At 51.3% G+C, this 22,857-nt stretch overlaps 3 protein-coding genes across 5 annotated transcripts in view; 2 read left to right on the forward strand and 1 right to left on the reverse strand.

The window, feature by feature from the left end:
- The first annotated feature begins 2,232 nt into the window (after positions 1-2,232).
- On the forward strand, positions 2,233-8,046 carry AKAP5 (A-kinase anchoring protein 5). Its single transcript, XM_075753372.1, has 2 exons — positions 2,233-2,340; positions 3,574-8,046. Exon 2 carries the CDS (start codon positions 4,239-4,241, stop codon positions 5,637-5,639), a length of 1,401 nt encoding a protein of 466 aa, XP_075609487.1. The 5' UTR covers positions 2,233-2,340; positions 3,574-4,238; the 3' UTR covers positions 5,640-8,046.
- An 8,230-nt stretch (positions 8,047-16,276) lies between these two features.
- ZBTB25 (zinc finger and BTB domain containing 25) lies at positions 16,277-20,195 on the reverse strand. 3 transcript variants are annotated; one of them, XM_075753384.1, is made up of 3 exons: positions 20,083-20,195; positions 19,191-19,370; positions 16,277-17,963 (listed from the first exon to the last, which is right to left on the reverse strand). In XM_075753384.1, exons 2-3 carry the CDS (start codon positions 19,361-19,363, stop codon positions 16,826-16,828), a joined length of 1,311 nt encoding a protein of 436 aa, XP_075609499.1. In that variant the 5' UTR covers positions 19,364-19,370; positions 20,083-20,195; the 3' UTR covers positions 16,277-16,825. The 3 variants fall into 3 exon arrangements, with proteins under 3 accessions (XP_075609499.1, XP_075609501.1, XP_075609500.1); XM_075753386.1 differs by lacking the exon at positions 20,083-20,195 and adding an exon at positions 19,710-19,978; XM_075753385.1 differs by lacking the exon at positions 20,083-20,195 and adding an exon at positions 19,448-19,978.
- Positions 20,196-20,197: 2 nt separating this feature from the next.
- Positions 20,198-22,857, forward strand: part of ZBTB1 (zinc finger and BTB domain containing 1) — a 28,623-nt gene continuing 25,963 nt past the window's right edge. The window contains exon 1 of the mRNA XM_075753377.1: positions 20,198-20,283. The gene's annotated coding sequence lies outside the window, so the exon portion shown is untranslated. The remainder of the gene's footprint in view (positions 20,284-22,857) is intronic.

Genomic DNA, 22,857 nt, shown 5'->3' on the forward strand with positions numbered 1-22,857 from the left:
GCCCTGGAAGCGGGTTGCCAGAGCTGACGCTGCCAAGTCTGCTGTCAGCTCCTACATTTAATCTTCCCTGCTACACTGCTTTCCTGCGAGTGCTCTGTGTTCCACCTTCATTTTATGCTTATGAAAGATGGGATAAGTGCAAATTTATGCTAAGATTAGCCTCCTTTTAGTTTAGCATGAGATCATAGACATGTGCTTGAGAGAGGTGGTTCAAGAGGTTGCTAGTCCACCTCCTGCAGTAAGGCAAAGCAGTGGCTCAGGCTTGCAACTGCTGAAGGGTTTGCTACGCACTGGGAGACTGGTGACAGCAAAGCGTAAGGGCCAAAAAATACCCACAAACACCTCTAGAGGTGACTGGGGAATGCTTTTCTACCCGGCACTTTAAATCTAGTGGGATGTGAGCTTTCCAGTGTCCCTACTCTAGGTCTTGCAGGCCCAGTGTGTAACTAGATTGTTTTTTTCTTGACTCTCTCCTTTGCAACTGAGTATGCTGGCTAGTTCTTGCCCTATCAAATAGGGCACAAAGCACACTTAATCTCTTCTAACTAAATATTGGAAGGTTGTCTTCTCTTCCTGTTGCCTAGAGAAAAAACTAATTACGTACAAATTTGTTCTCTGTGGGCTATTTGTGGGCCCAGAGCCCTTAGCTGGTGTTATGGGCATCCGTTCCCCCAGCTGTGCTGTAATGAGAGTCCTGCATCATGTCATGTAAGAAATAAAACAGATTTGTTTGTTTGTTTGTTTTGCCTAGCAATAGGGACAAAAGAAAAAGGAGAAAGCGTTGCTTGGCTGGCTTGCTGCACATCACCAGCACTTCAGCGGGGGCCCAGCCACGAGTGGGGCCAGGATCTTTTTTTCAAGTTATCAATCTCCTGACCAGATCCTCTGCTTACCACAGACCCTGTTAGTTATTTCCCTTGCGCCACAGCCCTTGGCGCTACGGGGAGCGGCAGGAATAATTGAATTCCATGCGAGGTGTTTCTGAATGGGATTGATGAGAACCTGCCTCCTCCACGCCACCCCCGAGGCAGCGCAGGCACGTCGGCCATCCTCCCTACCGCTGCCGGCGTTCCTGCCTCCCACCGCAACGCGGGAAAACCTCCTCGTGCCCAGGGTCCTTGCTTGGCTTCAATGCAGAAGTGGATCATAATTAGAACCCACCGCGCAGCCCGGGGAGAGAAGCTGTTTCCAAATGAAGATTATTATCCTGAGTGAACTTGGGCAAACGTTTTTAAAAAGGCAATTCCTTGTGGTTGCTTGATCCACGTTTCTGCCTTACTGGCTGAAATTTCAGCCAAAAAACCCTATTTTGTACCTTCTTTTCCATGAAGAAGGGAGGGAGGGGAAGGCCATGTGTTTTTTTCTAAGGCTGGCCTACACTGGAAGCCACTTGCAGGTTCAAAGTGTGCCGCTTCGCCTGGTTTCTTATGTGCAAACATGCTGTGAAGTAGTTCACGTCCTTAAAACATTTGTGGGCGTCAGTCAGCTCCCCGTGGAGCTGAATGGGGAGATTAAGGCATCTCGAACTGTAGTTTCGTGTAGTTCATCAGCTGCACTTGGTAGTTCTCTTTCTGGAGGCCCTACCAGCAATCATAACAGCTGGAGACACAATTTTTTTTTTAAATCAGATCTCAGCTGCTTTGGAGAAAAAAGGCTCATATGAAAGAGGCAGTTCCTCTGGTATTTTGGGCAAAGATTAGTTTAAACCCAAGAACTGGCTGTCCTTACCACCGCCACAGTGCGTGCTTAAAGCTGCAAAGGTTTCAGGTGCAAGAGAAAAGCAGTTGCCGACAGCGAGACCCTCTTCCTTCCCACGTAGCCAAACGCTGGATCCGCCAGCAGTCCCTGCCTCCCGGGAATGCTGCCGCCGGGATCCACGTTGAAAGCTACAGCTCAGTCCCTAGGAAAACCTTTGCCTTGTGTGCGGTTTGCGTGTCTGCCGTGCACAACCCGGGAGGGGCAGGAAGGCTGCTCTGCGTGAGGGAGAGGGATGGTGCCCCACAAAAAGGGGGGTGCTATCCCATAAGAGGCGCGCTACCTGGCAAAAAGAAAGGGCTGCTGATCTGCACCCGGGGAGAGATGCTTTCCTGTAGGAGCAGGGATGCCGGCCCGGCGTCCCGGAGCCCCCTCCCCACCCCACACTATCCGGAGGCTTCGAGCCGGTGCCCGCAGAGCCGCCCCGGGGGCGGGCCGGGGGCTGGCGGCGGGCCGGCTCGGCGGGGGGCGGGGGGCTGCCGGTAGCGCCCTCCCCGCCGGCCCGGGGGGGGGCGCGGCTGCGGCGGGAGGCGGTGGCAGCGCAGCCGCGCGGAGCGGCGCGGAGCGGCGCGGGCCGGGCCGCAGGTGAGGGCGCGGGGCAGGGCGGCGGGGACGGGCAGCGCCTCGGAGGGGTCCGCGGGGGAGGCGACACGCGTGGGGGTCCGGGGTCGGCCTCTGCAGCAGCGGTCGCTGCCCGAGGAGCTCCCCCCGCCCTGCATCCTCCGGCAGAGGTTCGGCTTTCGCGGGGGGGGGGGTCCCTTCGCCCGGGGCGGCGGTGCCGGGCGGCTCCTGCTCCCGCTGGCGGCACCCGCGAACGCCCCCAAAACTTCCCGGGCTGCGGAGGCAGCGGCGGGCGGCGGGGCCGGGCTCCGGGCGCCGCTCGGGGCACCGGCAGCTCCGGCTTCTCCCTCTCACACACGTCTCTGTCAGCTTAGCTCATTTTCCGCTTAAAAAAAATTAAAATTTAAAAAATAAATAAATCAATTAAAACCCCAAATCTGCTCCGCGGGGGAACGCACCCCTCCAGAGCCCCCGTTTTAATCATCTTACTACTTAAAAGCAGAGCACGGAATACTGTGGGAAGGATTGCCGGGAGTCCCTGAGCCGGTCCCAGAGAAGTTGGTCTCTTTGCACTGACGTGCTTTTGCCTCTCTATATCAAAAAATGTTCTGATGGCGCTTTGAGGCAGTGCTTTTTTTTTTTTTTTTTTTTTTAAATGGTGACATGTATCTTACAATATCATATATTTGATGAACACACGCAGTGTTAATTGAGGTTGCTATGGAAGGCATGCACGTAGTATAAATAAGCTCCCTTCTTGCCATGTGATTTCGCTTTTGTATTCCAAAGCCTCCTTTTTGTATTCTGTGTTTTTGCATATTGTCATATGGTGCATTAAAGATAAAAATATCTGCTGTCTCAGGGTGTAATTTCCCTAGCTGGAGCTATGAGTGCATATGGAGCAGTGGGGGAAAGATTTAGCTAACCGTAGGAGAAGGAAATGTATGCGTGTGTGTGCGTAATATGTATTTGCCATAATACGGGCAATTAAAAAATTTTCTCATACAAAATAGTATTTTCTGTGGTGGAATATCACTGGGTTGACATCTCAGTGGCCTTATTTTGCCTTCAGATATTGATGCTAATTAGCGGAAAACACTGCTGTGGTGCATCCAGAGGTAGAACTGCTTTTCCAGCCCTGCTCTGCCTCCCAGAATGAAATATTCTTTTAAAAAAATACACTTTTTAAATACTTTTTTAAAAAAAAAAAAAAAAAAATCGCTCTACGGGTCTTATCATTTGTTTGTTGTGTTACAGATAAAAGATGGAATTGTTGACCCTGCTTCGCAGCAAACCTCACATAACCTGCGAGGGGAACTGAAGCAGAAAGCAAAGCCGAGACAAAGCAGCATCTGACCTTGTCACTGGGGGGCAGAAAACAGCCACTGGCTGCCACTGGTTGTACTGGTGCTTCAATCAAGCTCCCTGTGCAACGTGGAATTGCAGACGGCTCAGGAAGTTCAAGTTCTTTCCAGGTCCATGAGGTGAATAAAAATTGTTAACTCTTGGCTTGATTTGTCATCCTTTGGGGGAAAAAAAAACAAAAAAAAAAAGGTAATGTCAGACTGGCAATTAAATAGTCGTGCTGTTAGACCGAGCACAACTGGAAGTGGGTTGTCCTGGAGGTGAGAGTGACTCTGGCCAGCAAAGCCACGGCGAAGCCTGTTCAGCTTCACGTCTACCCGGGATTCCTTGGAGAGGTGATAAAGTGAGTAACAAGACAAAGTGGGAGTTACAAAGCAGACGCCGTAGCTTCAGCAGAACTCTTTGCTGCCACATCCGCTCGTTAAAAAGCAACTAACGTTATTTTGAAAACAATTTTGGGGAAAAAAAATGCACTTCCAGCATCTCTGCAGTTCTTGTGTCTGATGCATTAATCAAGAAAATCGATAATATAATACAAACGAAGGAGAGGAGCGAATATGGCGAAGGCAGCTAAGGAAATTCAGATGGAGAACCCAGGAGAGGTAGAGACTCACAGCACGGGGGCAACGTGCTCCCCGTCGGAGGACCAGGCAGAAAAACCCTCCATGCTCTGTTTTAAGAAGCGTAAGAAGTCCTGTAAGAAGGGGCTGACCATGAAGGATGCGTGCGAAGGAGCCTCGGAGGAAAAAAGCCAATGTGTCAGCGCTGACCAAGGGGAGGCGAAAGTTTCTAATCCATCGCGATCCTCCAAAGGAGCCTGGGCAGCCATCAAAAATCTCGCAAGACCTCGGAGAAGGCAAAAATCCTCCTCGCGGAAGAAAGTGCCCTCTGATTCCCAAGTGCAGCTGGAGACGGATGCTGAGGAGGGCTGCGCGCAAGGCTTCCCGAAGAAACGGGCGAGCTCTGGGGTGAAGATGCCCTGCGTGCGGTTCTCCAGAGGCAAGAAAAAACCCAGCCCCTCCGAAGCAGCGGAGGAGTCAGAGGGCAGTGTTCAAGCAAATGAAGTGATGGGCATTTCAAATAAAGCTAGTGAAGAGCCGGAGGATTTGGCCCCGATAGACACGTCTGAATCCTTCAGCCCGGTCCCTGCGGAGGAGGACCAGGATACGGCGAAGGAAAGTGCCGACGCCGTTGGGAAGAGTGAGCCCTTGACAGAGCCCACGCCTGATGCAGATGACCATACGGAGTGCACCACTCAGTCGGAGATAACCGATTCGGAGACAGTTAATGAAACAGCCCAGGAGGAAAAACTGCAGGAGGGCAACCCACCCCAAAGCCCAGTCCACACGGAAGGCAGGGAAGTTGCTCCCGAAGTGCCCGTTTCCAAGGATCAACCCGACAGTGTCCCTGAACCCACCGAGCTGCAGGAAATCCCTAATACCTGCACAGAGCTGCCTGAAGGGGGTGAATCAGAAAAGAGCGTGAATCTTCCTGAGGAGCGCAAAGGCGAAGAGACTGTAATGGATTTCAGTCAGTCGGCGTTTAAAGATGACGCGGTGAGCGTGCAGGGCTGCTCCAGCCATCAGGTGACATTAGAAGCAAACGCAGGCACCAGCGTTGGCATCGTCATCACCGTCACCGAAGCCGAGGACTCGGACAACACCGACTCTGACCAGGCCTACGAGCCATCCCCGGTTTTGCAGCGAAATAAGCAAAAAGGGAATAAAAAGTCAAGCGGGAGCTTTGATTTTGGTCAAAAAGAGAGCCCCGAGGCTGGTGGCAGTCCCCAGGCAGAGGAGAAAGGGCCAGGCGACCAGGGGCACAGAACTGGGGAGCAGTACGAATTGCTCCTCGTAGAAACCGCGTCTTCCCTCGTGAAGGCGGCCATTCAGTCGTCCATAGAGCAGCTGGTCAACGAAATGGCTCTGGAACAGAATAAACACAACAGTTTTCTTTGATGACAGCGACGCCCCCAAAATCAAGAGTATAGGGAGTGATTTAAAGCTCCATTTGGCCTGGGGGGGGAAGCTCGAAGGGCTCCCAGGGCCGAGGCGTAGTTAATTCTGCATGCCCATTCAGTTGTGTGTCTGTGTGAAACGGATCCTGGGACGTGGGGCAGACCCTGCTACGTGCAGCGTGTCCCCTGGGGCTGGGGCCTCAGACAGTGCCATCCACCACAGCGGCAGAAAAATGAAGGTGTTGCAGCGACTGTATTTTCATTTATTGGCATCTTTGTGTCGAGGCCATCTTTTTGCCATCACCCGTGCCAGGTTTCCCCGCTGTTCGTGCTGTAGATCTGTACGTACCGTGCGTTTAGGGAAAGGTCCCGAGAGACGGCGAGCGCCCAACCCGTTGCTGGGCTGGATTCGCGGCACGTCGGACATGGCTGGATGTTTGCCCCGGGGTTCGGCAGAGATGAGGGAGGATGAAGTGACTGCAATGTTAACACGGAGACGTCAATGCCAGACAGGCTCAGGCCGGTGTTTAGTATTGCAGACAGGTACTCGCAACGTACAGATGCCAGAAACCACGGTCACCCCTGCTGTCACGTCGCATGAAGCCGGATGGTTGCAGCGAGCGGCGTTTTTTCATTCGGCCTCTCCCCCTGTCAGAAGCAGCCTGTGCATTTCCAGACACGTTAAGGCACAGCATCAGCCGCTCGCCTTGCTGTCCCCGGGCTGTGCGAACGCCAAGAAAACGACAGCGCTTCGTTTGCCGGGGGCTCATTCTCGCACCATTAAGCTCAACGGGCAAAATTCCCATCGGAATGGGCGGCACGGGCTGGGCGGGAGCGTGCCTGCTGCGGGCAGCCCCTCTCCTTCCTTCGCCTTCCTCCGTCCAAATCACGATGTCATGGTGAAGCTGTCCTCGGATGTAGCGTATTTTTGATATATGGCATGTGATATAAATAGCAGTGAGCTGCATGAGTGTTCGCAGTCAACTATTGCCTTGGTGTCGACATAGTTTGGGTAGCCGCGGCGTGCTGCCGGCGCTGGGATTGCTTTGACCGGGGAGGAGGTTTGGTCCGAGCGCTGCCGGCGTCCCTGGGTGCTGGCGGCAGCCTGTCCCGCACAGCTCCCCCCTCGCTGCAAAGCCTCCCTGACTTCAGCAAGCCCGGGCATCCCCTGGGAAATGCGCGTTACGCCCGGCTCGCTGCTGCCGGGCTCTGGCTGACTCCGGCACGCCACGTAGCTTGCTCTGAAACATGCAGGGAGATGCCGGAGTGATCTTACTGAAGTCCTCAGGGCAAAAATCTAGACATGAGGGCCTGGGGACATGGCCGTAAAATGCCCGGACAGGCCAATCGCCGTCAAAACCCACGAACTGCCCTGCTCCGAGGGGGTTTGCACCAGCGTAGCGTCTGTGTGCGAGCATCGCCTCCAACTACCAGCTCTCCAAGAGAAAGGGGCCTTTTACTGATTTGGGATTGCATCCGCGCAGCTGGGATTTACGTACGGCTGCGGGCAAGTCAGCCTGTTCTTCTGAGAAAAGTCTCCTGTGTATTTCTCAGCCGATACAGAAATAGCAGCTTCGCTTGGCAATTGCTCACTGACCATAGGCGTACGCTGAGATTTCCTTTCCCAGCGTAGGATCTGGATTCCTGTTAAAATACAAGGGCTGTAAACTTTCCTAGTACCTGGTGTGCAACCACATTTTAAACTTCGATAAAGCATCTCTGTTGTTACGAGAGGACTGTGAGCAGTGAGTGCCACAGCTTGTTTCTGTGCAAGTAAAACTTAGGAAAAATCAGAAGATGTTAAAAAAAAAAGTGTCGTTTTTTTCTGTGCATTTAATAAGTTATCAGATATTGATAATTCAGTGTGTACAATTTTAATGGATTTGTACTTCATACTCGTCCTTCCAGGTATTTTGCCATAGTTTTGAAAGGGACTTTTTAAGGACTTTTATATGTACCTTCGGAGCTGCTGCAGCGCCCCAAGAAGAGCCATACTGGTGCCTGAGGTTGCTTACAGGATTGCACGGGGTTGGTGGGCACCGTGGCAGGTCAGTGCCAAGCAAAGGGCAGTGGCATCTCTGTGGGGCCCTGCTGGTCTCGGCTGCGGAGGAGGACGTCCGGGCTGTAGTAAAGAAACACAAAATGACCCCGTGGGGCCAGGCTGTCATCTCCTCTCAGCCCGCTAAGCAGTTTCGGGAGGATGTCATGTATTCCAGTATTGCCTTTTAGACAAAACACATCTTCAAAAGAGGAGGAGAATGGCAGAAATGCTTTGGTCCAGCCTGGCCCCTGTGATTGTTGCTCCGCGTCCAGGGTTGTGTTTGCATCCTTTCTGTAGCTGGTTTTTCCCTCGGTTATAGCTGTACATAGAACTGGCGATTATTTCATTAAAGTTGAATGTGCCTGTTGTTTGCTTGCCTTGTGATTGAGTGGGCAGCCACGGAGAGATTTTATACATGAAAGGTTAAACTCACAGCGATGTTCCGTTGTGTCCAGCTTTTTCAGGCGGCCGTACGGTCAGAAAGAAATCTTAAAGTTGGTAGCAGACCTGAAATCTTTGGAGGCTTGCTCCTCCTGTGCTCTTTTTTTATAAGGTTTCCTTTCGGTTGCTGGCCGGTCATTTCCACCGCAGAGTCCTGGCTGCCCAGGGACTGCTCTGAGGTATTTGTGAAGGATCACAAATCTCTAGTGGCTAAGAAAAGCCGACCTGCTCCCCAACAGTTAAATTCCCTATCGGATGTTCCGTACTGCCAGAGGAAAATATTTGACAGACAGACCGGGGTCAAACCCCACTGCGTGTGTTGTGGCACGGCGCTTGCCGATCCCATGGAGGAGGTTTGCTTTCCTCTGCGAGCTGCTGGTTCGTGCTTTCTGCTCCCGAGGCTCCGGGTTGCTCTTTCCAGAGGTGGTTTGGTGCTGCCGGGGTCCGCGGCGCGGCCGACACCTCGGGACGGGGAGCTGTAAGTTCGGTGGCACTTACTGCTCAAATGGACCCCCCCACCCTAATATTTTTTACACATCTTTCATTAAATTTCTCGAGGTATTTTACAGAAAATATGGGGGGGAAAAAGTTATACATTTTTAATAGTATTAATATTATTATTCTTTCAGGTTTACAGAACAAAATATAGACTCGTAACAGCCACTAATGACTTAATTAAGACTTTATACTCCTTCATGATGATTAGAGAGTTGAACATTAATAACACATTTATTCTTTTGGAGAAGGAATGATAAATTTACTCTTGTGAAGGAGTACCGGGCCAGGAAACCTGTGAGGACGTGAGTGCCTGGTTGTGCCATCACCAAGGGTGGCCTGGTCTTACGACCACGTTCCTCACCGACAGCTGAAATAAATAAACTGGAATAATACATACCCTTGGTTTCTTACAGCCGCGTTCAGATTGCTTTTGGGCCATCCGGCTCCGCGTCCAGGAGCCCGTTGCTTGCTGCCCCGCTGACTTACAGAAGTGGTTTCTTTGCAGCAGCATCCTAATGAATTATTTGGTTCTTCTGCTCACCCCGCAGCCTGTGCGGCTGCTTTTCTCCCAGATGTTTCCAGCACTCCTCTCAGCAGGGACAATTTGTCTTTATATTCAACAAGTTCCCGATCCCTGCTTTGCCATGCCATTTTGAATATTTCCTTTTTCCTCAGCTTTTTTATATTAGCAGCAAAGAAAAGAGTGTTTAAATGGTATAACTCATGCCCAGGAACACTTCCAGGGGGATAAAAAGCGTTTCTGTTATGTCAACACTGAGCCCAGCAGAAAACAAGTGTATCTGCTGAAAAGTTCTTTGTGGAAATTGCTGGTAGACAATGATGGCATGAACAAATATTGCATTTTCTTTCCTGCCTTGGGACACCAAAAGTGCATTAGAAATGCGCAGGCTGCTTAGGGCTGGATCTCCAGCTGCTGAAGGCCACTGCAGCTCCGTACGCTTCAAAGGACCAAATCTACAGCAGCCAGGAATCTGGTGTTTGAATTTAGGATCCTGTCCCTGCATACATGATGGGCGTTTTCATATGTGTGCTTATGTATAAAAATTAAAATCCAAGAGTCTTTTCACAAATGCATATAAGAAATTGAGTAACTCATGAAATACACGTGAATCCTGTTCTGTGCTTGGGATGGATGGATGGATGGATGGATGGATGGATGGATGGATGGATAGATGGATGGAAGCCAGACCCTGCTGACGGACCTGTGCTTTAGGTGCAGTGAAGCCCTAATACTCCCTTTCTTATAGATAGAGGGTTTCAACACGAGTAGCTCAAGACAATTAAATGCTCCAAGAGAACAGATTCATTGAAATAATTTGCTTTAATATTATTTTACATTTGCAGGTTCATTTCCCAGAGAAATTGTTCTTGTTAGCTCTTGTTGGGTGGTATTTTAATAATAAAATACTTTCATTTGCAACCAGATAAAATCTTTACATGAAATGTGATTTTTTTTTAAAAAAGAAACTAATCAGAGAATGTTATTTCTTATACAGTTATTTAAGCAACAATATAGGTTAACATTTTTAGGAAGCACAACTTTCACATTTCTCTCTTTTTGTAGAGAATTGTGAAGGGCACAGTTCTTCTGTGCTAAATAATGAGATTTTCATGCAATGGGGTGAAAGTCCATTTAGCTGGAAAGTGGATTTCAGCAAAAATACCCAAACCCAGCATTTTAAAATAGGTTTTGTTACATAAAAACTGACAAACTTGCTGGATACAAAAAGGGGAGAGACGTTAAGAAAACACATTTTGCAATTCAAATTGCTAAGATGAAAGTATCATCTGCAGCTAGAGCTGACTGGCAGTCACCCCATCCGTCCGTACGTTAGACTGTGCAGAGATCATCCTTTCCAACCTCGTTATTCTGGAAGAGGAGACACCCCCTGCCAAGGTGGGTGCCCCAGCAAGGTCCCTTCTGCAGGTACCGGTGTCCTTTCAGGTGGTGCCTTTCCAGCGCCAAGTCCACACCGAGCATCATGTTGCCATTGTCCCAGAGAGCAAAACTCAATCTTGAGAGCGATGTCATGTCAGCTCTGTGATCTAATGACAGTCATTTGTGTCACGTTTGCTCTCGCTGTTTGCCATGTTAATGAAGACACGAGGCTGAGGGTGCCGATGCGTCAAGGCTTGGTGCCGTGACAGCTCCGTGTGATGTGAGACTGGTGAGATGGCAGCTGGGTGGGAAGCGCAAGTACTCTGACTCCTACGGTGCTTCTGAGCATCCTCACCGGGTAGGAGGAGCGATGCATCCCCTCGCTCCCGCCAGCAGCCTCAGCCGCTCGCTTTCTGCCTGCCAAAAGCTCCCCCAGACTTTGTGCCGCTGCACAAAGGCGTCGGGCTTTGTCGTTGCAGCGCGGGCGGACGCTGCGCGGCGCTTCGTCGCAGCCCAGACAGCCTGCGATTGAATTTGCATTTAGTTTGCTAGCCCGAGCGGGGCAGGGAAGGCCGAAGCGTGGCAAGCCTCTCGTCCCGAGTCTCCCTGAAGTTTGTAGAGCAGCTGCGAGCCCACGGGCACGACGCAGCGGGCTGTGGGACCGGCTGGCTCGCCAGCATGGGGCCGGCAGGCGTGTGCAACAGGCACAACAGGAATGCACACCTGCACCCCGCTCATTAAAGCGATGAGTAAGCGGCTCACAACCGCACCGCCGGGATAAACAGAGGCTGGTAGGGGATGCTCAGCCCCTAATGACAGGCTTCGGCGCCTGCTCTGCTGAGTCCGGCATCGCTGCGGGCTGGCGGAGGCGACCGCTGCCGGAGCGGGTCCCTCCCGGGATGGCTGCGGGGAAAGGGGGGTGATGCTGAGCATCAGCCTCCACGCCGCTTTCGGCCGGAGTTTGGCGGGGCTGCGCGCCCAGCGCTGGCACCGGCCCCACTGAGGCCTGGCTCCACGGGTGACACCGCGCTTCTGCTGACCGGGAGGTTTCTTCCCCGACGGCTCGCGGCCCTGGTTTCCCTGCCCCGGTGCCTATAGCTGGCTTTACATCCTGCCACCGGTGGGTTGCAAATCCAGCGCCAGGAGGGACAGAAAGCTTTACACAACATTTTCTTACGCCATTTTTCCCGGTAACAGGAAGATTAACATGGACTAAAATTTGCTGGCAGCCTTTAGCAGCGTTGCCCTCTGCATCCCGGGAGGGTAGAGCCAGGCGTGGGCTGCCATGCTGCCTGCAGCCCTGCAAAGCTTCCCAGGGGCATCCCAGCTCGGGTGAAAACCAGCCTGATTCAGCAGACAAGGTTTGGAGCTTTGCTGCACCTTTGTGCTGAGGGTGCAGCGTCTCGTTTAGAATAGTTAGTGGAAACATTTCCTCTCTTAGGCTGCTTTTGAAGTTGTGTCATTAGTTTTTCTTAATGAAACATGCAAATCCTGTAAATGCTGCGATTGCATTTCGGGGAATTCAGTCCTGACAGAGCTCCGGTTGTAAATATCTAACTGGCATGTAATTTAGGGCAGACCCACTCTCATTACCTTTTTCCTCCTGATTTCTTACTGCTCAGCATGTATTTTCCTAGTACTGGACTGCTGGGAAGCCCGCTCAGGCGCAGTTCTTTTTGGCATACCATGGCAAGAGGGGGAAAGAAAAGGCTGGGGTGTATTAAACTGAAGCTGAAGCTGATCGCAGCGGCATGGCATGACCTGCTGTGGGCAGATTGCCGTGGGAGGGCTTTGACAAGCCAAGAAGAAACCTCCCACCTCGGCCACTGATAGCTCACGGTGCCATTCAATGATGCTGAATTGCATATGCTGAGCTCACTTTTCACGGCACTTCTGAAGGCTTCGCTTACATGGGATTTATACCTTCTGCCTCCAAAATAGTAGAAAACTATTCAGTATCAGCATTATACTCTTTCTAGAAAGCTCGTGATAGCGGTATTTCATGGTTTCAACTGCAGTGCTCACTGCTTCAGGGTTACATCCTGACAGCAAATTTCTTTTCCCTTTTTAACCTTCTCGGTGTGCACAAATGTCCCAAACCCCCCTAGTGAGGGGCACTGCACCCACGGACGGGCCGTCAGCCCTGCCGCACCCCCTGCACGCTGCTGCCGCCCGATTGTGCAGTGATTTGACAGACGACGTGGAAGGGAAGAACCTGCCCGAGTGGCTGGTGTAGGCAGATGGCTGAAGACACGTGTTGCAACCGCAGTCTGTGCAGAAGGTAAAATGAGCTGAAGGGTTGGTTTTGGGTTTTTTTTCAGCCTGCGTAGAGATGGGGCGAGCACAGCCCGGCCATCAGCGTCACCTCCTGGGCAGCCAGCAGGCAAGTGCCAGCATCGCTCTTCCCCAGCCACCCAAAAATTCAAGGTGGAAGAGGTAAAAATCCGAACATTTGCAGGTGAACGTTGAGGGGGGATGAGTTTTAAGAATGTTTTAAGAACGACTTGTGCAAGTAACAGCCATCGACGTTTCGCTCCTCTGGCACTGGTAATGCAGAAGTTCAGCCTAACACTTTCATTGCGCAAGTGCTACCAAATGGCATCTCCAGCCAGCACTGCAGGTGGGGAAAAGCAAGTTTCTCAGTAAAATAAGCAGACCCCATGCTGCAAGCAGGAGGGATAAATACCCTTTATTCCACAGCCTTTACTGCACCCTAAGCTGCCCAGGAACCATGGCCTCAATTGGCCCCAGCCTGTTCAGCATCAGAGCACTAAAAATATTTCAAAATCCCTCTCTTGAAATCGCTTAGCGTGCTTTGGTCATCGAGCCAGCTAACCTAGAGGTGGCATGTTCAGGCCACCACCCAGCTACATGTGACAGTGATAGCAGCCACTGCAGCACTTCCCGGCATTTCAGAGGTTAACGTGAGCCGGCCGAGGAGTCTGCTCACACTACAGGGCCTTTGGCAGGGATCTGAGCCCCAATCTTCCCGTGTTTTCATAAAACGTGAGCTGCAGAGCCCACAGACCAGGCACTGTGGGGCCTGTGGTTGGCAGCTCCGCGCCCTTGGCCCTGGGACCCCGTCGCAGCACAGGGCCAAGCTCCGGGGGAGCCCCTGGAGCTTTTGGACTTCCAGCCTTCAAGTATCATCACCCCGGGGCATTCTCTGCCTAAGCCCACGTGCATCTCTCAACCAGTCGCAGGTATCTGGAGGGAATCACCGGTATCATGCTGCACACTGTGACAAAGTCTCTTATGTTTTCATGAAAAAAAACCCAGAAGAAAGGAATATTTGCCAAGCACAGCTGTGCAAGTCAGGCAGATTTTCCAGCATGCACCGGCATAAAGGTTAAGCACTCAGTAATTCAAGTGTCTTCTACATACAGTAATAAAACTTCTTATGATGTATCCAGGAGCAGCTGCTGCCCTTGCTTAGCAAATGTAACTGTCTTCTAAAATTATTTTCTCTTCATAAGACAGAGAGAATGATGTTTTCAAGTTAACGTAACTTGGAGCTGACGACTTCTGTCTCTCAAGCTTTTTCTACTGCTTTAATTACAACAGCACTTTAATGCTTGCAGTAGAAAACTGCTGAAAATGCATTTCTGGTATTGCAAATGATGCAAAAAAATGCCTTTTGCAGATGTTTGATGTCACAGATGTTCAGTACCACAAAGCTTAACCAAAGTACACCCTAAAAAGGGGTGTGACGATAAAAAAAAAAAAATCGCTTACAGTTGTAACTTTTCAAAGACATACTGAACACGGTGCTGATTTCAGTAGGATTGCAGCTCTGCTGCTGGATTTGCAGTCGGTACGATGGAGTCACTCCTACAGCACATATAGCCCATGGACATTTGGATCTTCTACCCGTGTTCATAGCTTCTATTGAACGCCCTTTTGCTGGCCAAGAAGCGAACAAAACAATCCTGCCCACAAACCTGAAGATGAGCAGTATGTCCCAGAGACACCTTTGGGCGGTGGTGCTTGGTGTCGTGTCCCCCGCCCCGCTGTCCCCAATACCGAGCGCCATTACCACTGCCCAGTTTTCTTTGCAGAGACATCGAGGGCCGTTTGACTTCCAAAATCAATGAGTTCAGGCAAGTTAGGCACCTCGTCCAAGTTCCAAGGTGCTCATGTACTGACTGAATAGTCTGAAAAGTCACTGTTAGCTCTTCTCTACAACTATACCCAACCCAGCAGACACTCCTCTCTCTTCTTAAATTAAATGTAGGAACCCGAGTGAAGCAAGCAGCACCCGGAGAAGCCAGCCCACTCGGTAAAGTGTCACACACAAATAGGGAATGACTGTCAAATACCATTTTTTTATTCCTTTTTTTTTAACCATCATGTAGAAATAGAGGTCAGTGGAAGCTGGAGGGCATTTGCCCCAGTTATAAGCAGTCTGTGCTGGATGTGATTTAGCTGATGCCATTAGCCCAGGAGAGACCCAGAAGTCCATCTTCTAGGAAATGCTCCATGTGAATCGCTCCGTGCGCAGATGCAGCACTTGCAGGCCTGGGTGTCGGCAGGGCTTTGTTTGTTTGTTTGTTTTACAGAAAGGCTTTTTAAGCAGAGCTAAAATGCATTCACACCAGAGCAGCTTTAATGGGGACACGCAGCGAGAGGAGCACTCAGTCTCGCGGGCGAGCACGCACCAAACCGCAGCGTGCATTTTGTAACATCATCCGGGCAGGCTCAGAGGCTGTTTGTTTTTCCCCTTTGTCTTAAAACACAATTTGGCAGCCCTCAGTGGCCAAGCCATCCCCTGGAGTGTGCAGCTCCCTGCCCAGGAGAAGCAGCAGCCACCCTTACAAAGACCTCAGATGGTCTTTTAATTCGGCAGCAATTTAATTGCAGCTCTTGCTCCAGGACAGTTTCAAAGGAGACAGCTCAAGGGTCTTGACTACAAAGAGCTTTGGAGCGGGCGTTTTGACAGTAAACTGTTCTCACCATTGTTCAGGCTCCCCCTTTCCGAAGGCAATGACTCAACTCCACCAGGACTGGCAGGGAGCCTCCGGCTTCTCAAAAACTGGGTAATGAGATTATGGGAGCAGCTCACACGCTTTTGCTCTTCACGGCAAAAGAAACCTCTGTGCTGTGAGAACTTTGTGTGCCGCTTTGGGGCCTTCTGATTAAGAGCATCCCTTGAGGGATGGGTTGGAGACCATCAGGTAGGAAGCCCTGAGTATCTCAGGTGAAAAACTACTGAGGGACAAAACACAAATCCAAGAGGTGCATACACAATTTTAAACCCTTCTTGGCTAAGTTATTATTCTTCAGATATAATGATAAATGAAAGGCAAAAAGCTTATGTTTGACCATTTTATGGTAACTCCATAAGCAGAAGTAACACATTATATATTTGCTCTTAGCAAATATATAGACTGTAATATTTAAGAATGTGTTTGCTCCAAGCTGTTTATAGAGTCAGAAATTCTTTTCACTGGGAAAAACCTGTGTGTGCTATTTAATCCTGTAAAGACTTAGGTTAGGATGTGCCTCCTCTCTGAGAGGAGAGGACACTTCTTTGCAGCTTTCATTCCTCCTTGCAGAGAAGATGGTCCAATAATGGCATGTGGTCCTAGAGGGGCATCAAAATTTGTCTCTGCTCATGGAGCAACAGTTGATGAGGGAGGAGTAGGAATGAGAAAAAATGCATGCAAACCCCTTCAGTCTAAAAGTAAACTTAAAAGACTCTACTGATGAGGACTCCAGGGCTTGTCAAAGCGAAGGTTGCCACCCCTACATCAACACTGCCAGTCCCCTCGAGAAGATCAGCCTTATGGCTCCCGCGTGTAGTTATGCAGAGATTTATTAACTGCAGTTATACAACACGAACTTCAGGATTCATCTCCTTGAGATATTTAATTAAAAACAAACTGCTTGGGAAACACAATACGTGTTCCTTCTACATTTCTCTCCATCTAGTTTCAGAAGAGCAATTCTACAGGATACGAACAGTCCTAGGCACCGCGCAGTGCATCAGACGATGTTTAAACCTCACACCCAGCAATACAATCTTAACTCTAGTAAAGCCGAGCAGGAGTAAGTTTACATTTACGAAAAATGTAACTGAGTTACACGGAGGCTTCCAAGAAGGACTTAGATGGGAATTAGCTAGAGTTTAAAAGTTAGAGAAGTAAAAAAGCAAGTACACAAATCAAAGTACGCAGTTTTTCACAATTATCTCAGAGGCAATGGGAATGGTGTTTGAAGAAAATCAGCTCCAGAGAGCAGCTGCTCACTAGGTGGGAAATGCCAAAATATCCAGTTTCAGCACCTAAAGGCTACATGGGGGGGAGAACTACTCTACCAGGATCGTATCAATGCTTTCTTGGATGAGATCCGACTCCAGTATACATTCATCTAAGTGGTCTTGGGACATACTGGAGCTTTTCCCCATGCTCTCACTGTCACAGTAGGGACGAAACCTGGGGGTCGCGGGGCTCTCCAGCCGCTGGCAGCGGCTGTATTTGTGCTGCTTCCCTCTGTGCGTGTACATGTGTTCGAGCAACTGGCTCTTCCGGAAAAAGGTGCGGCCACAGATGGTGCAACTGATTTTTCTCTTTCTTGAGAAAGAAAAGTTACAGTTCAACTCCACTGGTTCGTGGTCCTTGGAGATGAGGGAGAGCTGGCTGATCTGCAGAGGCTCCAGGTCGCTGCAGCTCGGACGCTCCAGCTGATGCTCATCCTCCTTGAGGAGGAAGGCCCTGAGCCGATGGTCATCCCCAGCCTCTCTGTCCTCAGCCAGAGGCTGTACCTCCCCCAGGTCGCTGCTCTCCAGGATGGAGGCCGGCACGCCGAACGGCAGCGAGCCCGAGACGTGGGTGTGCAAGTGCTGCCGTAGCCCCCCCCGGGAGTCGAAACGCTCCCCACAGTAGTGACACAAGTGCACTTTGAGGCTGGCCTTAGCAAAGATGGGGCTAGCTACCTCCGGAGATGGAGGGGTGCAGGTCCGGGACACCACGGGCTCCGAGTCGCACTTCTCTTGCTTTATGGAGACTGAGAGCTTCGGACGCTCTTCTGCTGGCTTGGTGAGAGCAGCAGGCTGAGCGGAGGGGCGAGCGACCTGCTGGTCCGGGGAACTGTCGTCCAGGCCAATGGCCAGAGAGAGCTGCAGCTGCGGGTGATCGCCCTGGGCAGCAGACCTGCTGCCCGCCCTGGGCACACTCTCCTTCGCTCCCAGGCGTTCCTTCGCTGGTTTGTGTGCGGTGGAGATCTGGATGCCGTACAAGTTTGAAGACTGGACCGGCTCTGGGGAGAACACTTGGTTCATCTCGATGGCGATATGGGAGAGGTGGTCTGCGTGGAGAAAGCGGATGCCCTCCTCCAGTCGGCTCTGGCTGACGGTCTGCTTTGGCCCTTTCCCAGTGTACATGATATGCAACAAGTAACTAAATATGTCAGGCTGGATGTCTGCAGGCTGAATCTTTATGCATTCGCTGAAACAAGACAGATTACTAAATGCATACAGGGCTCCAAATTACAGTCCTGATCCGTTACCCGCCCGTTCATTTGCTCTGCCGTTCACTGTTAGAGCGTGTGCGCTGCTGCCTGCCTCCCGATTCACAACGAGCAGCGCTCCCCACCACGACCTGCAGAAGCACGTGCCCTGTTCGCACGGCAAAGTGCCTCAGCGCGTATTTATCCCTGTGATTATAAAGACAACTGCAGCCAGGGATGGTGAGAGTCCCTGGTCACCCTGCCCCTGGTCACCCCATCACTCCTACGTACAGCCAATTGCCGCCGCACAGCACCACGGCGATGCCAGGCAAGCTACACGGCGCCGGTGTCTGCCACTCTAGTAGTACGAGGCAAAGAATATTTGTGTGTTTAAGTAATAAATTCAGCTGCCACTACTGCGTAATCTTTATGAGCTTTGCACTTAAGTGTCATTAAACAACGTCTGTCGGAAAGGAAGCTAACTGATCTTTTCATTCCAGCCGAAAGGCTCCGCGGCTCATGGCTAACGATTATCCTGCAAAGGTGCTGGGGGCCATGACACTCAAAAAGGAAGGAGAATGGAGAAGGGTTTAATCGATTGCAAGCAGCAAGCTCCATCTCAGAGGCGAGATTAGACCTTGGCGCCGCCGTCGTTAACACCTGCAGAACCACTCCTGACCTGGCCGGGTGAAGCATCTGAACAGCAGCTTGAAATAAATTGATGATCTCAGTCTCGGCCCTTATCTGCAAGAGTCTGAAGCGCAGAACTGCGATAAAGCTATGGCTACTTGATTGCTTCAAGCCCGTGGGTCCTGCCAGAAGGGACAGTCCCACCCAGCAAGCTTGCCTACAAGCTAATGCAAAGTAATGGACACGCTGCGTACGAGCAGGAGGTACCTGGAAATCCCTAGATTGCAAATCTGTGAGGTTCTCACTGCTGGAGGACTGGGGATGTTTATTTTTCTCTGGTCACGCAAATGTCTCATCTTCAAAATGTGGGGCCTGATGTTGGTGTATGCTGACTAAGAGGGTGGTTTTAAAGGACAGCCCATTCTGGACTGGGAATGTTTAGAGAGCCAAGGCGTGTGCTGGGTTAGGAAAATAATCTCAGGCCATCTAATATCTCCACTTGTGCTCTTTTAGACTATAATACCTTTAGAAAGGGGAAAAAAGCAGAAAGTTGAACAGAGCGGTTAAAAGGCAGGAGAAGAGCTGTGTGTCCTTACCTCGTCTGATGAATAAATATCATCTTAAAATAGTTTGAAAAAGCAGCGAGCACCGCTCTGTGGGCTTTGAAGTAAACATCTCCAATGGCAACTGTGCAGTCACACAGAAAGCCAAACTCCCGCTGCATGTTCAGCTGCTGGAGGAGGAGGACGCTGTGGCCGGTCGTATCCATGGCGTGCCTGAGAGCAAGAGAACAAGATGTTCATCTCACGAAGAAATCACAGACCTCCCAAAGGCTTAAACGTGGGTTTCTCACCACTGAAACGAGACGGGTGCCTGGCAGGGAGCATGGCCTCGCCGAGCCTCTTCCCTCCTCCAGACGGTCCCTGCACCCCGATTTAATAATTTCTGCTACTGAAACCACCGCCGGTGCCCAAACCCATGTTCAACGAGCTTAAAACCTATCCGGGACATTTCCACGTGCCAGCTACAAGCAGAGCTGTTTCTCCTACAAATTAACTACTCTCCGTGCTGTTACCGGTACTAACTTTAAACCTCGCTCGCCTTTTTGCTCTGACCTCGGATCGTGCTTTCTACCGCATCACTGCCTGCGCTGGCCGCCTCTCCCTGCTCCCTCCGTCCCCGGAGCCGCCGCAGCGGAGGAGCAGCGGGGCTGGCGGCGGCGACGACGAGCCAGGCGGCTGCCGCTGACAGAGGGAGCCCTGTGCCGCCCAACAAAGCCCCTATTGTGCCGGGCTGAGCCGCCCTCACCCCGCCTCGCCAGCGGCCCCTTTGCAAATAAATGCTGATATTTGCTATTGTTTCGGTTGAAAATTATTGCGCGGGATTGGGGAGGGGGGGAAGGGGGGGGGAGGGAGCAGCCTCCCCGGGGAGCGTCACCAGCACCCTCCCGGCCCGGCCCCCCCCCCCCGCGCCCGCGCAGCCGCTTACCCGCGCGGAAGCGCCGCGCTGAGCCCGGCTCGGCACCGCCCGCCCCCGCTGCCAGCCCGGCGGATGGGGTGGGCGCTACCCCCCCCCCCCCGCTTCCTGCCACTGCCGGGGCGGGCCGGGCCAGGCCGGGCCGGGCCGGGTTGGGTTGGGCTAGCCGCGCCACCCCCGCCGCCCCCCGCCGCGTCGCTTCGCCTGGAAAAAGTGAGCGCGGCCCCTTGCGCGGTTGCTGTGCGGCTGCTGCGCGGCCCGGCGTCGGGATGGGCGCGGTGCTGCGCGTCCACAGCCCCCACGGGAGGGACCGTGGTCACCCCCCGCGAGGGGTTGGGGTGGGGGGGGGTTTGCCTGGGGCTGCCAAGGCGCCTTCCGAGACCTCACCCTGGGCGGGGGAAGCTTTGCTGTTAAATCGCGCTGGGACAGACCGCCACCGGCTGAGCGCCGCAGCTCCTGGCCTGAGTGGGGGTTTGCTGGGTTGGCTTCGTTGGGTTTAACAGACAAAAAAAACTCTGTAACAGGCGCCTCCCCAGCCTGCCTGCTCAGGAAAATGGACGTGAAGATACAATCTCGCTTTTTCACCCATGTCTGCGGCCCGAGTGCTTTCTTTAACCACTGGTGACTCCTGTGGACGCGCTCTTTCTCTCTCAGGCCTCCTCCAATCTCTTATTAATTTTTAAACCAGGGGTTATTTTGGGCGAGAGCAGCTGTGCTGGGTCGGGGTGCAGCGGGGCCTGGCGGGGGGGGGCAGTGCCACCCCCACCCTGAGCTCCCAGCCTCCGGCAGCTCCTCCCGGAGCATCGTCCTGAGCTGCAGCCTGCGCTTTGGGGTTCAATGCAACGTTTGGGGTGCCTTTCTCATGAATTTTATCAAATTGCTTTCTGAACATGTTTAAACTTCCAGCCGCTGCAGCCTCCTGCTGCCACTAGCTTAATTTGGTGTCCACAAGATGTTTTTTGGCTGGAAAAGGCAGTGAAAATTGCTGTTTGTGTGCTTTCGCCGTGTTTTTGGTGCAGTCTCACAGATCTATTGTGCCCCCCTCCTCGGTGGCATCTCTCCCGGCTCAGGGCCTCTGCAGAAGACATTCGGTGCCTTGGATCATCCTTCTTGGTTTTCTGTCATCCTTCACTACTTTGCAGTTCATTTTACTATTGCATTCTTGTAACTGTGATTTTTTTTTTTTTATTGGGCTGTTGCTGAATCTTTAGGGTGAATAGTGCCACCAGCTCCCCAGAATCCAGCAGTTTACGGGGCTGTTTCCAGCGGTACCTCGAGGCAGCCTGAGCCCGGGTGGAAGAGGGAGACGGGCTGAGTGAAGATGAAGCGTGGGCTCGGAAGTGTTTTGCTCCATGCAGTGTTTGCTGCTTATCCCACTGACCAGTGCAGCTTTCTTTTTTCCATCAATGCTTTATTTCTTCTATTTTAAGTAAAAAGCTCATTGTGCTCAGGGACCACCTTTCCCTCCTGTGCTTGTGCAGCAGCAGGATTGGGAGTTGATGGAGCAATAATCCTGCTGCTCTTATAAATATCAATAGCTGCTTTTCTTCCCCAAAAATGTTGGCAGTAGGTGGCTCAAGGTTTTGTATTCCATTCTGGGTTATTTAACATATTTATTAACCCGTGTACAGAGTGAGTTGCTATTTGCAGATGGCATGTTATTTATTTAAATGATTAATTATTTACATGTTATTTAGGTTGACTCTGGTCCAAAGAGGACTTTGAAGAGCTTCAGAGTAACTGGAGCCAGAATGATGGAAGGGACGATGAGAAATGACATTTGGTTTTTCACTGTAAAACACAGGTGATGATATCATATGCTTCAGCAGATAGAAACTGATACAGCCTACGCTGATGGGTCAAATAAGAGACCAGGACATAATCACAGCTATATCTTGATGAGTGCTTCTGTTGCTCCTCCTCTGTGGCCGAAAATAATAATAAAAAAAAAAAAATTAGAAAGGCAAGTGTGGTGGGAGGGTGGCGAGAATGTGGGGACAGTGTGAAAAAAGGGGACTGCCCTGTGCCCCATCTTACCGGAGGTGGCAGAAGCTCCTTGCGTGACACACGTGGGAGGGCTGGGATGGAGCAAGAGGCTGCACGTGGGTGCTCTTTGCTTGTGGGTGCTCTTTGCTTACGCTGCCCTGAGCTGTGTAAGGAGCTGGAGAGAGAAAGACCCTTAAACTATGAGGAAAAAAAAAACAACCCACTTTTCAGTGTGATTTGAAAGCCATGACCATGTCAGCCGATGGAGGCCATTTATTTGATTTCCTATTAAACAGGAAAACCTACAAAGAAGAAGTTGTACTGTGGGGGTCCCTCCACCTTTCACGGGGGCTGGTGCCTTACAGCCACGGAGGTTTTTTTCCCCTGAGCCCTGCTACAGGCATCAGAGCCCTGAGCTGCAGCGCAGTGAGGGGGCGAAACGAGGGGATTTTTTGGAGACCCATTTTGAAAACTCCATTTTTATTCCATAGCGGTTAGAAAATCCCCCCCTCAGACCCAGGAGGAAGGGGTGATGTCCCATTTGGAAATTAGGATTCTGTTAATTGGGTTTGTCCCGTTCACTTTCACAGTGGTGGGAGGCCTAGGAAAACCTTGGGGGTCACTGAAGCAGGGATTGATGCTGGTACATTTTAACATCGTGGCATTTTATTTTGCTTCTTTTTTTTGTCACTGTTTTCATTTTCAAATTTGTAATCAAATATTTTAACTTTGCTACAATTAGATTTTCCCCTTTGGCTTGTCTGGAGCTAAGAGGGATCTTGGATAGTTGCGGCAAACATA

This window comes from Balearica regulorum, chromosome 5 (assembly GCF_011004875.1).
Source record: "Balearica regulorum gibbericeps isolate bBalReg1 chromosome 5, bBalReg1.pri, whole genome shotgun sequence".
Classification (NCBI taxonomy): Eukaryota; Metazoa; Chordata; class Aves; order Gruiformes; family Gruidae; genus Balearica; species Balearica regulorum.